We start from the raw sequence: 17,781 nt of genomic DNA, 5'->3' as shown, positions 1-17,781 counted from the left end.
ATAAATGTGCTTTTCTGTTGAAATTTGAAGACTCCATAGACAACTACTACTACTACTACTACTACTACTACTACTACTACTACTACTACTACTACTACTGCTACTGCTACTGCTACTGATGTTGATGGTGATGATGATGATGATGGTGATGATGATGAACTCTTCGGTTGCAAGCGCAGTTGCAAGCGCAGCTCAAATGACTGTCACAAACAATATTCAGTTGACATATACAGTTCAATTAGCAGAAAGGCACAACGACATTGACCTGTCGTCGTATTATTGTTAACCTTTCATTTGAAGTTTCACACGTAAAACGTTTATATTGAAGCGTCCACGTAAATAACTTGTTGACGGCGGTAATAAAGATGACAACGTTAGTTCGTTTACGTTATTTTTTCAAGCCAGCCTGCGGTCAATTTTGTACATGCGATAGTTAAGACATTACTTATACAATTATGATACATTGATGAACAACTTGTCAGCGTGTATTTGAACGTGTCTGCTAATTGTACCCGTCTGATTCCGGTGAACGAAAATCAAAGCGTAAACTTTGAAAAACGTTCAAGTCGAAGCCCGTTCAAGTTACGCGTGATTCGTAAGCGTGTTGGGAAATACATTTTATGCAGATATAAACTGTTGTTTAACGTCTGAATAATGTAAGAGTTCAGCTGAGAGACTGTCATATTACTTCAAGCGTAACAGAGACAGCGTAGCTTAACGTTAGAATGATTTCATTACGTTCAACGTGTGCAGTGAATGTATACGTAAGTTAGACGAGTGCGTTATTTATCATTTTTGCTTCCCGTATTAGATGTCAAAACTAGAATATTCAGGTTTTTTTGCGAGAGGATAAATTCGTGAAAGAGGAAAGCCGTCAAGAAAAAGTTTAGTGAAGGAATCATTCCATTCCAATCTACGTGAAGTTTCATTATGAAATGGTATGTATGCTTTTAATAAACTCAAAACGTCAGAAGTTTAAGTAAAGATTTCGATTAAGTATATAAAGGGTGTTGTGCATTGCATTATCGTGCACGCTTAGTAATAGTTAAAACATATCGTGTAAGATCTGAATGATTAAGAAGGACAAAAGCGTGCGAAGCGTCTAACTGACATAGATAATATCATGCAGGCGGGGAAATCAATTATGATGTCATTTAAAACAGCAGTTCTTGGAGAATAAGCGTTTTACTTATGTGCGATTTCATTTGTATCAATTATGGATTTTCTCTTACCGAGGCGGGAACTTTGTGGTATAGTTTTTAGTTGTATAATTCTTTAATAATATAATGTAATAAGTTAAATATATGCTAACCCTTAGTTATGACGTCGTTTTTTAAGATGTTAAATTGTTATTCTTTAAGTGTGAAACTTATTGATGGCCGATAGGCGATTTCATTGTCGGCTAGTATATGCTTTATAGTTATAAGTTATTATGTACAATTCGAAAATATGAACATACGTTGGGCGAGGACACGAATTAAAAAGTACATTATTTTAATTTGCGTGTGACATGTTTTCGTATGAGTTGAAAAAGTATTAAATTTGTCTTAATAGAAAATAGAAACCATTGCTAAATATGTACGTTATTAGTATATATGCAAAATTACATAATTCAAGTGCGCTTGGAAAATAAGATATTAAATGTCTTTGCGTTGGGCGATTTTTCCCTTGAATTTGGATGCAATTAAAACCTGACATGCGTCAAACTGGACAATCTTACGAAAGCGTACCTTTTTGTGACATACGTGTAATATTTCCACACAACAGGCTAAATAAATAATGTTGGTTATAGTTTAGGGTTATTACTTATTAGTATGTAATTAGCATAACAAATTGCCATAGAGCTTCGCAGACGATATACCAGTTCAAAAGGTTAATGCAGATATACTATCAGCTCTTTAACCAGCTCAGTGTTTGAGGTTAAATTTTGCCTACTGACCCTTCCTCGGTTTTAAATTTACCATTCACACCTAATGAATAATATATACATTGGCTTACTGCTGATTTAACGAATTAAGTGTAACACACATTTGAAAATGACTGCAATCCCATTGAACAAATCATGAATTCGAACACTAATGGGATGAAACAGTTGAACATAGCATGCTTTATTCAGTGTATGTCTATCAACATAAGAAGCAGGCAGGAAATAAAAGCAACCCTTCAGTAATGGTTAAAGATTGTTTCCATGTACTTTCAAAAAATAATGGTGATGCATAACTATTTATTTTGTGTAAGCACATAATGACAATCTTCACGTTTTAGTGGTCTACATTATAGTTTGTAAACTACCCACTCAATGAACCATCCACTGTTTATATCTACCGCTTCATCTGATTAAAAATCTATACAATCAGCTGGTTTACTGAAATGAATATGAGGGAAAACTTGAAAAAATACGGCTTTCTCATTGGACAAGATATCATGATGACCAATAATTACTGTGTCAGGCAGTGTGGACGTGTTATTTCTATATTTACTACTCTGATGCGTACTGGACATGTTTTACCACATTTTTTGTCAGGAAAATAAATAAGTTCGTGAATTTTATTACCATACGTTTTATTCACAAGTCATAAGAAGTCAGACATATGACACAATAATTAATAAAATGTTCGCATGTTTACGGACCTTACAATATGAATAATAGAAGACATCTCTCAAACTATATCAAAACATTCTAACTACGTAGTAATATCCGCTCTGTAGAATGAGGTCTGCAAAATTAGTAAAGCGGTCAGCGTGAGTCTTTGTCATTATGATCACACTTTAGTTTAAAAATTATTTTCTTTATAACGACTATGAAGCAAGTGATTAATGCTAGGTTACTGCTGTTAGCACGATGTTGCGCGAGATTGTGGCCTTGTTTTTGAGGACGAACGATCATATTTTATTCATTTAACTTTCCATACAGAGTCATGCTTGTTTCCATTTATCAAGTCCCTTTTCTGTTTTGTTTCCTGAAATCGGATGGAAATAGGTTACACTAGCGAGTAACCTGCAGGATCGGACGTAAAATGCGGGATAGAGAAGACACCTTATTTGTGAAAGACAAACATCGCGAAAAACCCTGCGCCTGAATGAAAGAACTGGGTAACACGTGGCATTTTGCTTTTTACCTCCAAATGAATGGCGAAAACTTAGAAAACGCTTTCCTACATGGTACAATATTTCAAATCGTGGGTTCATTATTTCACTAGCGGATTCAGGGTCGCGTATATATACATATAACAAACCTGAATGCAAAATTTCATACTAAAACTAGACAAACATTTTTTGGTTGAGGACCGCTAAACCCAACTTATCTCATTCAATGTATACATTTGTTCTGGTCTTGGGGGGGGGGGGGGGTGACTGACTTCATTAGTTGTCCCCAAGATGCGCTCAATCTAGCACCAAATCCTGGACAAGCCCCCAGTTTTGACAAAATGCGAGGGGATTAGGATGAACATGTCACTGAGTATTAATAAGGAACATACAGTCGGAATGATGACAAATCGGCAATAATAAATCCATATAAAAACAATAAGAACAAAAACGTCATGTGACAATTATTTTATCCTTAATATTATCACCTTCGCGACATAGCGATTTGTGCGGAAATGAAATATATATTACAAACGGCACACACAGCCCGAATTATTGAGATTATATACGAACGCTTAAGTAAGGGTTGCGGGGGACGTTACTGTTTTGTATCATGCTGTGACGGACGACGCTAAGAATATAGCGTCAATGTACGTGCGTTACGTTGTCATTTATCTGCACGGAGGATATATAATGTATGGTGGCATATAAAAGCTGTTACATAATCTGCTATTGTTCGCTAATTGTTTCGTTTTATCCATTTCATTTTTGCGATAATTATCTAGCTATCTAATTAATATTCGCTATTTTTTCGGTAAGACAAATATCAATTAAGCAATGAATGGCGTGATTGATGTCATTATCGGACTATGATTTTATGACTTGTTAAAGTTGTTTAACCAACCCGGTTAAAGTCGGTGGAGACTCCACACGTTCTTAAACCAGACCAACTGCGTTCATATACACGATAATGACAAAAATCGCGCAATTAATTGCCTACATTTACACATAAGTTATTATTATTTCTTTCCAGAATTGATAAAAAATACAAAATTTCATTTAAAAAAAACATTGAAATAATTCTTTTTCATCCATTCTGTATACTAGGAGTACTCGACCGTAACCGAAAACAGTTTATCATTATACGTCACAATAACGCGCAAAAAAATAAATCCCTACAAAATACTGTTTAACGTTAAATTGAAACGCTAATGACAACGATACCTTTAAAAAGTCATAAAATGCTTATTAAATTGTTCGTGGCCTGCCGACTAAAAGAATAACATATAATTAATTTTCAATTTATGTTGATACGCAATAATTCGAGGTCAACTCCGAAGATTTTGCTTTCATCGGAATATTGGCTATTGCCAAAAAGCCGTTCATTAATAAAATGGAAGTTGAGGTGTAAATATATATACCGTCTCCGTGACCTAGTGGTTAAGGCGTCCGCCTACGGAGCGAGAGGTCTAAGGTTCCACACGGGGCTTGTTCTGACATGGTCGGTTGCCGACCCAGCAGCTTGTTTAATCGAGGGGTACCGATTGCCTTCCTGCCAGGCGCCTGGCATTTGGAATAGGAATCGAGGTAAAGATGTTCACAAATGTAGGTGTTTCATAAGCCCAACGGGCAGACACTTTACTAAGAGGGTGACACTATAATAAACATACACTTTACTTTATAAGACTATAGCAGGCTCTTACCATTTCATGCTTAACAACACTGACAAGTTTTCTAGTTATGGTTTGTGGATTCCACTTAATAAGTAACATAATAAATGTTTAACTAGATAACATAATAAATGGTTAACTAGATAACATAATAAATATTTAACTAGATAACATAATAAATGGTTAACTAGATAACATAATAAATGGTTAACTAGATAACATAATAAATGTTTAACTAGATAAGAACGGTTACGCCCATTGTACTTCTTTGTTTCTCTGTTTCATCTGCATGTTATCGTTCAGATATTGGAGTGAATGGGACGTCAATCAGAAAGAAACCACTCTCAAACACATGGCTGAAAGTATCATGTGGTTCAATATTTGGATCCTTAAAAAATAACATTTTTTTTTTGTATTTTTATTGCCTTTATACATAACGTGTATTCAAATAAATATCACAGTTAATTCATAAAAGATGATAGCTTTACATCAAGTTTGTAAAAAACAACAACATTGCACCTTTTTAGAACATTGACTAAGCATCAAAGAAATACGTACATCACTTTATATAAGGTATAAACTAAATCACACACAAAGACATTGAACGGTTTCAAAATTTCTGACTGGAATGTTAATGGCGATTATGTATACTTCGTCAGGACCGCGAACTACGGATACATCGGCGGTTGAACAAGACCAGCACAATAAGCGGGAGCGTCAATATCGGAAGACAGGATATAATGATGCCGACGGTCAATAGTTCGTTGTCGGCGTTATTCGATGCATAGACACACAGGAGGATTCCTGGAATAGAGGATGATGATGGGTTTCAATACGATATCAAAAAACATATTTAATCAATGGCCATACCTAGCATAGTTATCTATCATAACATAATGCATCTATTATAAATTGGCGACACAATTAGGCGCGTAGCTGCCTGTATGCGAGTACACGGCTGAATCCACATGATTTTGACAAAATAAAAAAAACAGCACAGTTGCAGTATGCGTACTTGACTTCATGATCCTAAAACTGTACATTTTCCAGTATTACATAAAGCACATTAGAAGGCACAGAATACACCAGATGAATAGAGGGTTGGCTACGCCCCTGACAATTAAGCGACCTTATGGCAGTCGTTATTGCCATCCATGAGTAAGACGTGGATGTTAAGCATGGACGTACAATGGATAGTAACACGCCGGCACGGCAACACCAGCACAGTTGTATGGCTGAACCAGAAGATTCCGGTCGTTAACTAGAGGAAAGACAAATGTGCAGTCTTACCTGCCGGAAGTGCGAGAAAGATGAGGGCGGACACACAAACGGTGCTAACACAGCCGGCACGGCACCAGAACGCCAGTTCCGGCTCCGAAGAGTCATCAACGGCTGTTAAAGAAGAAAGAAACAATATCAATTTTCAGAAATTTAAAACACTGGAGCCTATTCAAGCGCATAACATTTTATCAGGCAACCTTTTATGACGGCCTCATGAATTATCTTAAAAACCACAGTGACATTAATGGAATAAAATCTATGATCACTATTGTTGTCATGAAAACATGTCACGTTTCAAACCACGGCTATTCTATTTTAATTATTTTTTACATGAAAATATTATATAACAACATTTGATCACCAATTACATCTAAGAATGACATCACAACAACGATAAATTTTAATTATTTTTAAACCAAAAGTAGCACGTACCTGAGTTTCCTTTCGAAACAGGGTCATTCGAATAGTCCTTAAGCACCACAGAGATTGTCTGAACATTTACATTCCTACTTTGTTCTTGGCTGGCATGACAGTGTTCCTTTAAACTTTTTAATGTGTGTCCATCTCGCTTTAAACAACATGCTATCACCATCTCAGATCGGATGATTATTTCATTTCACAAAGTATGTTTCCGCACGTCACACGTTTCATGTTAGGCTTGAGGTAACATAACGTAGGTCCTTTCAAGATTTAGCTTAAGAGCTTTTCATAATTCCAACCATTCCATAAACATATACAAATCTTAAGAGGATTTTGATATCACCACTTTGAAAGAATTGCTACGTATAATCTTGACAAATCTCAACATATCCGTTTTCAGTATAACAAGTACTCTTTCTTGATTCACTTTTTATTAAATTCAGGTAATGTCACCTTTTTCTTACTCAGGTGATGTCAAAGTTTCTTGTGTAATTTCCAACTGTTTAAATCAATGCGTCTAACTAGATTCCAATACGATATTAAGTGTGTGCCCGGATCGATAAAACCCGTTGCAAGTGATCTAGTTCTCTTCGTAGACTTAACCAAGATTACCTGTTGCGAAATGTTATTTCTTCATTTTCCAATAGTATCAAATAACGTACTTAAGAATAGCCCAGAGCGTTAAGTTATTGAGTTATTTTAAAACTAAAATAATGGAAACAAACTTTGAATAGTAGCCACTGATTTAAATAAAACAAATTGAAAGTATTGAAACGAAACATAATCCCACCATGTCCCCCATTAAACTGCGATTGTTTACCAAATTCAAACGTTTTCTCATTTACGAGTATTTACACTCAAACACTCAGTATCTTGGCGGTTTACTAAGGAAGAGCTTAAGTATAGGTATGGTACACGTGCGTGACACAGTCCTGTTATGGTGTATAAGGCAATGACGTAATAAACATCCGGTTTGGGTTAAGATATGCTTGAACAATGAATCTAATGGTTTAATTTTATCAGTTTGAACATACCAAAGTACACTGGTCTGGAGTGTCGCACTGGCCTGGTATGCCAGACTGGCCTGGAGTGTCGCACTGGTCTGGAGTGTCGCACTAGTCTGGAGTGTCGCACTGACCTGTTGTAACCCCACTGGCCTGGAGTGTCGCACTGGGCTGGAGTCTCGCACTGGCCTGGTCGCACTGGCCCGATTATTAGGGTAATACACGTTAATAACGCTTTCACCAGCTTCGTGTTTGAGATTTTTTACTACTGACCCTACCTCTGATTTAAATCAACCGATTCACCTGATTAAAATGAATAATGGCTTATTGTTCATTGAACAAGTCAATTGTACGGGTCGTTTGTAAGTTCCGTGACTCAAAATGTGATCATCTTATTCTATTAAATATACCATACTAGTTCACTTTTTACACTTGTTAAAAAAAAAAATTCAAAATTATTTTTTTGGCAAAAGGTAGCAATTTATTACATTAATAAAATACAGGCATGTTTTTCTCGATTCAAAAGTAAACGATGAGTCTGACATTTTTTCTTGATAACTATATTCTCCTGCTACCATCAAACACAGAATAATTCGAGGATGATCCAACTGTCATCATGCGGATAAACTTTTCCTCCCACCCCTGATTATAAGTATCTTCCATGGCCGAGAGTGTAAGATATGTTCATTCCGACCAGAGCGTAGGGTGTTTTGCAGACACGAGGTTTACCGAGTTTCCGCGAAACACCCTGCGCGATGGTAAGGATGAACCTATCTTACACGAGCGGCTATGGTAGATGCTTTTTCTCCCACCTCAGTTAAACAAAATTAAGTAAAAATGTATTTTTTGCCGGAACTCTTTTGTGCTTAGTGAAATTAATTGCGTATACATGGATATGCGATAATTCGTGGTTGTCATGGATATGCGCGCAGTGATTCAGAGTATGTTAATAGTCAAATAGGTCTTTCTCGCTTCAAATGTCACCATAAAACAGTTTTCACGCACCTTTCAAAAAATAATGCTTCACTCTCCTTAGAACTATTTAAAGACCGATTTGACTATTAACATACTCTGAATCACTGCGCGCATATCCATGACAACAGATAACAGAAACCTTGTCTTGTGGCAATATTTAGAATGCTAATTAATTATTTCCCGCTTCAAATGACAGTTTTCACACACCTTTTAAGAAATAATGGTTCACTCTCCTCAGAACTATTTAAAGACCGATTTTACAATTATAATAATCTGAATCACTGCGCGCATATCCATAACAACCACGAATTATCACATATCCATACGCATTTATTTTCACAACGCACAAAAGAGTTTCAGTAAAAAGTACATTTGTACTTAATTTTGTTTAACTGATGTGGGAGAAAAGGTATCTTCCATTGTGTAAGATAGGTTCATCCAAACCCTCGCGCAGGGTGTTTAGCGGAAACTCGGTAAACCTCGTTTCCGCAAAACACCCTACGCTCTGGTCGGGATAAACCTATCTTACACTCTCGGCCATGGAAGATACTTATACTCAACTCACTACACAAAATAAAGGTCATCTTTGTATACATCGTATCGCTAATCAAACGGCTACAAATCGCCTTTAAATATGCTAAACAAATGCCAAATACCAAACTAAACTCGTAGAAGAACACATTTATCACGGATAATTCATGTTTATAAAACTGTCATTGCGGCAGCCATGTTACTGTTTGTTGCTGAATTGACGTCACCATATCAGTGTGTGTATACCACGTGATAAATTACGTCATAAATGCTACGTCGGAACGCAACATTCTGCTTAAAATAAAGACTTAAATCAAAAATAACTTTTCTTATACTACACCATTTTAAATGAAACAAAGTGCAGTCTATGCCGCTTAAAAGCCCCGCCTTCGTTTTATTACGTAAGTTTGATAAGGCCACTACTGAAAAGGTTTGTCGAAGTGTTTTATGAAACTAAACTCTCAATCAAACTCTGGCAAAAGATCGAAGACGGGGCTCCATAGGCGGCGTAGACTGTGCTAAGTTTCATTTAAAACGGTAAAGAAAAAGTGAAGTTGTTTCTATTCGAAGCAAAATATTGCCTTCCGATGTAGCATTAATGACGCAATTTATCACATGGTACACACACACTGCATATACGTCACAAAAACATAAGTGAAAGTGCTTAGCTGAAGCGGAATCTAGCTCGGTACAAACTTATTGTTTACAGCCGGTAGAATACACTTACATCATGTCACGACATATCCCAATATTATTAAAGTACCAATGAGATTATATTTTCGATAAATTGATGGAAATATCAGAATAAAAATTGTGGGATAAGTTGTATAATTAAGCATTTATTTACACTAGTATAGCCTTGCTCACATGTATTTATATGTTATTTCAGTCAGCGTCCGAGGCAACAGCTGAATTCGTAACATCTGAGGAGATTTTTCCCCAACAATCCCCTCCCGGAAGACGACGGAAACGCACGATCATGGCCCAAGTTCGTCCGGACATTTACGGAGATGAACAGCATAACGGGACGGAAATGCCCGATCATATATCCGGTGAAAACCGACAAAATTCGAACGGTCCAACAACTTGTCCCGAAATTCAAATAACACCAGATACACCCATTGATGAAAACTCAGAAAGTCTGGCGTTAAAAACATTAATCAACAATATGCCAAATTCATATGATCAAGACGACGATAGTAACCAACATATTGAAGCTTTAACCAAAATAGCAGACACAAACGATGAAGTATTTATCGAAGAAGATGAAAATTTACCACAACCACACGAGGCTGAACATACTGCAGATACAGAAAAGAGACTCAGGTTAGAAAACAATCAAACAGTCACACATCAAAAACACCAAATAGATAAAGACCTACCAACAGATATAATCTACGATGAAACAAAACCAAGACGCCTTGCCAATCCTAAAAACCTGAAGATTAATACGGATAGACACAAGGAAAGGGTCCTCCATGACAGCATCGGCTTCCTCATTTCCCCCGACGGGCCGGAGGAAGGTGCGAGCCCCGACCGCCGCCGGCGGAAAACCTTTATAGCTGAGGAACCGAGCGAGGGATGTGATCGTCGGCAAGGTATTATGCTTTTATGTCAATTATTTCCTATTTGTTAACGGAAACATTGTTTTTCATTGCAATATTGTGATATCTTCTGCGAAAATGAGTCATGTTGAGGTATTTACATCATCATTAAAAACCAATTGTTCAGCGAATGGATAATGAAATGACTTTCAACAATTTTTAAAATGTGAATTAGAGATAATTTTAAAACAAAAAACAAAGTAAAACAGACCGCTTGCTTACGGGGCAAGGCATTTTGCAAACACAAACACGCCACTGTTACCTATTTATTTAGCCGCTTTCGCAGATGACGTCACAGATAACTGCTGATTCAAGTTCAAATATGAGCCTCAAGCATTTGAAAAAAAACTAACTGTAGTATGTTTTTTTATTTTTTTTATTTTCTTCAACAGCCCCTACTTAACATTTACGTTTCCTTATCGTGCCTGAAAATCTGTATTTACTTTGTTTCTTTCCTTCTTTTCTTTCTTTTCCTTTTCTTGCTCTTTTTTCTTTTTTTCTTTCTCTCTTTTCTTTCTCCTTTTCTTCGTGCTTTCTCCCCTGTCTTTTGTTTTCAGCACCTCCCAAAACCTATTTCTTTCTTTCTTTTCCGTTTGTATATTGTTTTCTTTCAAAGTATCGTTTCATAACTAAAGATCGACATTTATATTCTAATTTAAATGGTTTATACAAACTCGTTCATGTCATGCTACGAGGTTAGATTATGCACATGCATAATTTCTTAATTAGGCTACAGTTCGCAAAAGTTGCACATCTAATAGCAAGAGAATGGTTTTTGTTAATATTATTGTTGTACTCTTTTCGTGATTCATTTCAATTAAAGTTTTCTTGTTTTCCAGAAAGTAGTTTTATGAGAGTTTAATTGCTATAAACACAGAAAGATATACAGGCAACTTCAGTCTAATTGTTGTTTTTGTAATTAACATGTTACGAAAAACAAAAACAGCATAAAACAACTTGATAGTTGTACAAACATATTCAAAACATTGACAATTAATGGTTCAACCTTTTTTATATAGGGGAAATAAATACATTGATTTAAATTAAAATGAATTGAATTGAAATAAGAGTTGACGTTGATGATAACGACTATATGGCTGTCTTTTAATATCTTATATCAAACTATACATTAAATATTTGGAACAATTCTAAACAAAAACGGTGTCAATTATGACTGATTGAACAATATTTACAAGTTTTTAGAAGAATTTACGCTTCATGCCTTTTCATGAACACTTTATTAAACCGATTATCTTGCCAGTGGTAAATGTATGGTATGAAATACATGAATGCTATTCCAAATGAAACGGACTGGATAACTGCTTCGGCTAGCTGGTTGGGCTCGAACGCACGACCCCAAACAGTAGTACTGTATTGGATCAATAGCTTTTTTCATGTGTAGCTTTCAATATTTAATATGAATTTTATGGCACTGTTGCGTAACATTAAAGTAAAGCTATTTTATCTGCATTCAGACGAGGTTCCTGTGAAACGCGCGCACTCTGAAGATTACCGGCGACACTATGAGAGGAGCCCGGAACAACAGCGGCGGCGGCTTTCGCCGAGTCCGTCCTCTCCTGTGCAGCGCCTTATTGAACAAAAGTCGCGTAAGTTTTCCTCGGATGCCCGGCTATCGCCCTCGTCGGCGTCGCTGGAAATGCGAACCACCGGACCTCGTCGGAAGATTTCGTCGGATGCACGGTTGCAGCGTACACGATCAGCGGAATTCATAGCAGTGCAAGATACGCCGAGAACACGAAAGGTTTCCTTTGACACTACGACGCTCATTAACGGTAGTAGATATCCTCTTAATGATGAAATACGACAAAGCGTCTGCGAAGAGCCTGAATATTATTCAGACGAAAATACAAATAATAATGTGATAACCTATGAGAATGGTACCAGACCAAAGAGAGTGTCGTTAAAGCAAATTACGTCAGACAAAGACGAGGGACTAGGTACAGAGGATGGAGACAGCCCTGGAGCTATTGAAAGGACAACCAGCGAATTAAGCATCAGCGACGTTGAAGAAGGATACGCCAGCGGCATAGACAACCGCGCGTACGTGGCAGACGATGAAGACTCCCTAAAAGGCGTACATCTTGACAGCCATAGCCCGCCGCCGACTTATCAAGAAGCCGCGGATCGCCCCGTCAGACGTCTGTCGCCGGCGCCAATTCGGGTGCCCGTTTATGATCAACCGGCGATTATTCAGCATACCATGGTCAATCCGACACAAAAGATATCGTCTGTATCATTGCCGGCGAGCTTTGGAACCCGACGGGGATCATCCGACACACCACCGAAGTCTATTCTGAAACAACGACCGAGTGATAATGAGTCAGTCGTGTCTGAGGATTCAGTTGCTGGACATCAGTTTAAAGTGCGGAAAGACTCCATTGCACTTTTTGTAGATCAACATGGAACTGCGGCTATGCAGGAGTTACGCAAGCAATATGGTGTTCGTCATTGGAGATGCTTCGGAAAGAATAACCTCAAACATGTATGTTTTATTTGCTGATATTTAAAAAAAGATACATAAAAGCAAAGAATATTTCAGAACATACCAGAAAAATAGAACATAATGTGTATTTAAATTAAGCACATATAGGTGATTGTTCATAAAACTTAAATAGCACGATTCAAACTTGTAAATTAGCATACTATTAAAACGTCAATTTTACTGACTAACGTTAGGCCAACAAACTTAATAACGATATAGAGTAACATGCTGAATCGGTATGAATATGACAAAAGAAATTAGCGGTTAATGCACACTTTAATAAAAAACAAAAGTAAGTATGCATTTAAAACGAAAAAAGAACCACAGCAATTTATAATATCATCTGGCAATCGTTTTAGCAAATAAGTAAGCTACATTTCGTAATAAACACATCGAATATTAGCAAACGACTTTACAGCGAAACTTTTCAGCGATCAAGCGTATCACATATATCCGCTATCAAGACTTAACGTAAGTAAAATGCAGTACCCCTTTAAAAATTGCAAATTAAACAGACGGACAATTTCATTTTTAAGGTTATGCAGTAAGACAGTTACAACTTAAGAATCAATTTATTATTTTGAACATTTTAATTATAGGACACTGTCAGCGTTAATACAATTCTTCAAGTAATGTCATTCATATGAAGAAAAACATATTAGCAAGATCATTTTACTTTTTAAAACATGTTTAAAGTATGACCACTTTTAAAATATGTTACAAGTAGGGCTATTTCATTTTTCAAAACATGCTACAAGTAGGACCAACATGTTACAAGTAGGACCATTCACTTTGAAAAACATGCAACAAGTTGTAACATTTCACTTTCAAAAACATGCTACAAGTAGGACCATTTCACTTTTAAAATATGCTACAAGTAGGACCATTTCATTTTTAAAATATGCTACAAGTAGGACTATTTCACTTTTAAGACGTGCTACAAGTAGGACCATTACCTTTTTAAGACGTGCTACAAGTAGGACCATTTCATTTTTAAAACATGCTGCAAGTAGGACCATTTCACTTTTAAAATATGCTACAAGTAGGACTATTTCACTTTTAAGACGTGCTACAAGTAGGACCATTACCTTTTTAAGACGTGCTACAAGTAGGACCATTTCACTTTAAAAATATGCTACAAGTAGGACCATTTCATTTTTAAAACATGCTGCAAGTAGGACCATTTCATTTTTAAAACATGCTGCAAGTAGGACCATTTCATTTTTAAAATATGCTACAAGTAGGACCATTTCATTTTTAAAACATGCTGCAAGTAGGACCATTTCATTTTTAATACATGCTGCAAGTAGGACCATTTCACTTTTAAAATATGCTGCAAGTAGGACCATTTCATTTTTAATACATGCTGCAAGTAGGACCATTTCACTTTTAAAACATGCTGCAAGTAGGACCATTTCATTTTTAATACATGCTGCAAGTAGGACCATTTCACTTTTAAAATATGCTGCAAGTAGGACCATTTCATTTTTAATACATGCTGCAAGTAGGACCATTGCACTTGTAAAACATGTTACAAATTGTACCATTTCACTTTCAAAAACATGTAACAAGTAAGACTCTGCTACAGGTAGGACCATAACGCTTGTAAAAGTTGTTGAAAGTACGACAATGGAATAAGTGCATTTCACTTAAGCAAAAATGCTTTAAGTATGACCATGCTACAAGTAGGTACATTACACTAATAAAACCCTGCTATAAGTATGACCTTTTCACTTTCAAAGTCATGCTTCAAGTAAAACAATTTCACTTTTAAAAATTTGCTACACGTAGGACTGTTTCACTTTTTAAAAACATGCTTTAAATAGGACCATTTTAGTTTTCAAACATGCTTCAAGTTAAACATTTTTAATTTTAAAAACATGCTGCAAAAATAGAAACAATTTCAGTTTAAAAATCATGTTGCAAGTAAAATAATTTCACTCTAAAACAAGTAGGACCATTTTACTTTAAAATAAGAGAATACAAGTAGGACTATTTCACGTTTAAAATCTGCTACAAGTAAACATTGCGCATTTTAAACATGCTACCAGTAGAACCAAATAACCTTAAACATATGGTTTGAAAACATTTAACCACTAGGAACCATTTCACCCTTAAAACGTGTTACCTGTAAGTCTATTTAACTTATAGCACATGTCCTTTATTGCAGATGTGGTCCGAACGGAAGCGGTTGGTAGAGAAGTATAAACTGCACTTGTTGGTCCTTTTCCTGTTCTTGCTGACGCTTACTTTCGTCGTCGTTGGTCTCCATTTCCACAGTGAACACCACGAGTACGTCCAATCTGCACAGAAGGTCTTCTTCGACGGAAAGAAGCGGGTACTAACATTGGGCGATTCCGCCGGGCTCGATACATTTTCTGGGGCATTAGGGCTTGACATACCTTCGTGGAAAAATCCTACGCATTGTTATCCAGATTACGCGCAGATTTTGGACAAAACGTGTTTAAAGTGGCGAGAACATGGAAGATTGGATATAAGTCACTTTGTAGTGAACAATACACAGTGCTATAACGTAACGTGGAATATGCAGCACGGAACAGCGCCGTTTGATTGTTACAACATCGGAAGTGGTTACTGGTACGGGCCTGGAAATCGGAGCGAAAGTCAGTGGCCGATACGACATGACGGCTTTAGGTTCACCGTAAACAGAGCCAAACATCATGGAAGCGGAACGTTCACTTCAGCCATCGAATATTATTGGATTTCTTCAAACGGCGAAGCAGTGGTAGTTGATTCCAACTACCCCTTGGAAATTAGCTGGAACCGGAGACGGGTCGGTGCGTTTTGTATTATTGGTAAAGATACCGGTGATTTTTATCACCATGACGACATGTATCTCAAGACTTTTAAATACACTGTCTGTAATGGGGTAAACATAAGGGATACCCACAGTTTCATTCGAAAAACGTACTTCCCAACCGTTACGGCAATGCCAGAAAGATCATTCTTGCAATATCCTCATTGGTCGACTGTTTGGGACGCTGATGATTTTCAACTGAACGAAAGTGTCATACAAAACGTTGCGACGTCGCTTATTAGAAATAAACTAAACTGCAGTTCTCTGGAACTGGATGGCAAATGGGAATCAAATTTCGGAGATTTTACATTCAGTCAACATCATTTCAAAAATCTTACAAATCTTACGACGTCTATTAAACAGACAAATTGTGACATGTCCCTGAATTTGTACCCGTTCTTCAGCTTTCGTTCTGTTAATTTCCAAGAGGGACTTAACAAAGATTATTTCGTCAAAGACTTCGGTGGCTCAGTACCGGCACTTCTACGTTGGGAACATGGCGTTGGCGTCATGCTTGACGTCTCGAATCCGATTGCACGTGAATGGTACATGTCTAAAATACGAACCATAGCAGAGAAATATGACATCAAGACATTCCGGTTCGCCTACGGGACTTCATCTTGGATACCACACAAGCCAGTTTTTCATATTGACGAAATGAATCCTAACCAATTAAAACAAATGTTCTCTGATATGGTCTCAACACTTGGGAACTCAATAGTAGAGAGTACCTCTCAGTCTCAGCATATTTCGCATCTAATTGCATTACCATCGTCAATCGTCGAGACGCATGGCCAAAAGTGTTTGAAAAATATAATTCCTGATATTCTCAATCTCGGTTTAATGGGGTACCCGTTCGTTATGTCCGATGGATTCGATGTTGATCACGACGACGAAGATGATATAGCCAGGTATCCCAGCAGAGAATTATATATCCGGTGGATGCAACTGTCCGCATTCCTTCCGGCCATGAGATACACTATCAAACCCTGGCACTACGACGTCGGTGTCGTTGAAATTTCGAGGAATCTAACGATTTTCCATTCCACCGTAGTTATGGACGCAATTTATGGGATGCAGGGTCGTATCCTAGCGGGCGAGCCTGTAATGGAGCCGCTATGGTGGCGTAAACGCGCTGATGACGCCACCTTTACCGTTGGCGACCAGTTTGTATTGGCAGACACATATCTGGTGGCACCCATCTTCTGCGAGGCGGTGGAGCGCAATGAGGCGGTTCGGGACATTTATGTACCCGGAGGCGTTTGGAAGGATGTAAACAAGGACAAGATAGTTCTTGGGCCAAGATGGCTTAGAGGGTATAAAGTGTCTTTGACGCAGATACCCTTCTTTGAACGCATGCCTCAGTATTGAGATAACTTATGTTTAGAATTGTGCTGGTAATGTGAACGTTTAAATCGGAAGTTAACCGTGATTTACAATACAAGCTGTTGTTGTTTGTTTTTATTGTTACTGTTGTTGTTCTTGTTTTGTTTTTGTTGTGTCCTATAGAGCATTATTATTTTTACAGAGTTTTTTTTCTTTTTAAAATTAATAAAAAAAGATTCAAAGTATGATAAGTTATCATGTTTTGAATTAAGTGCAATGCATGATACAATAAATAATAAATGTTAAAGTAGTATTGTTAATGATACTGTTAGAATGTGTACTTACATGATGTTTATAATCACTGACGTGTACATAGTTTGGAATTGCATATAATGGAGCATATTTTTATTATTATACACAAAACTTGCTTTATTCATCTTCAAATGGTGCTGTCTTTTAAGATAAATAAATATTTACACTTAATAAATTAATGCGAACTTGTCTTTCTTGATTTTGGTTGATATATGGAGTTTTATTAATGAAATAAAAAAAAATATTTACA

The 17,781-nt window shown here is 36.8% G+C and overlaps 2 protein-coding genes across 2 annotated transcripts; one reads left to right on the top strand and one right to left on the bottom strand.

Moving 5' to 3' along the window:
• The first annotated feature begins 724 nt into the window (after nucleotides 1–724).
• On the top strand, nucleotides 725–17,781 carry LOC128217936 (uncharacterized). Its single transcript, XM_052925402.1, has 4 exons — nucleotides 725–938; nucleotides 9,858–10,566; nucleotides 12,048–13,075; nucleotides 15,246–17,781. The coding sequence occupies exons 1-4, from the start codon at nucleotides 936–938 to the stop codon at nucleotides 17,262–17,264; spliced, it is 3,759 nt and encodes a 1,252-aa protein (XP_052781362.1). The 5' UTR covers nucleotides 725–935; the 3' UTR covers nucleotides 17,265–17,781.
• Nucleotides 5,178–7,346, bottom strand: LOC128217937 (uncharacterized). The gene is made up of 3 exons (XM_052925403.1): nucleotides 6,471–7,346; nucleotides 6,048–6,149; nucleotides 5,178–5,561 (listed from the first exon to the last, which is right to left on the bottom strand). The coding sequence occupies exons 1-3, from the start codon at nucleotides 6,628–6,630 to the stop codon at nucleotides 5,413–5,415; spliced, it is 411 nt and encodes a 136-aa protein (XP_052781363.1). The 5' UTR covers nucleotides 6,631–7,346; the 3' UTR covers nucleotides 5,178–5,412.

This window comes from Mya arenaria, chromosome 14, assembly GCF_026914265.1.
Source record: "Mya arenaria isolate MELC-2E11 chromosome 14, ASM2691426v1".
NCBI lineage: Eukaryota > Metazoa > Mollusca > Bivalvia > Myida > Myidae > Mya > Mya arenaria.
The sequence above is the reverse complement of the archived record's forward strand: the minus strand, read 5'-3'. Positions and strand labels throughout refer to the sequence as shown.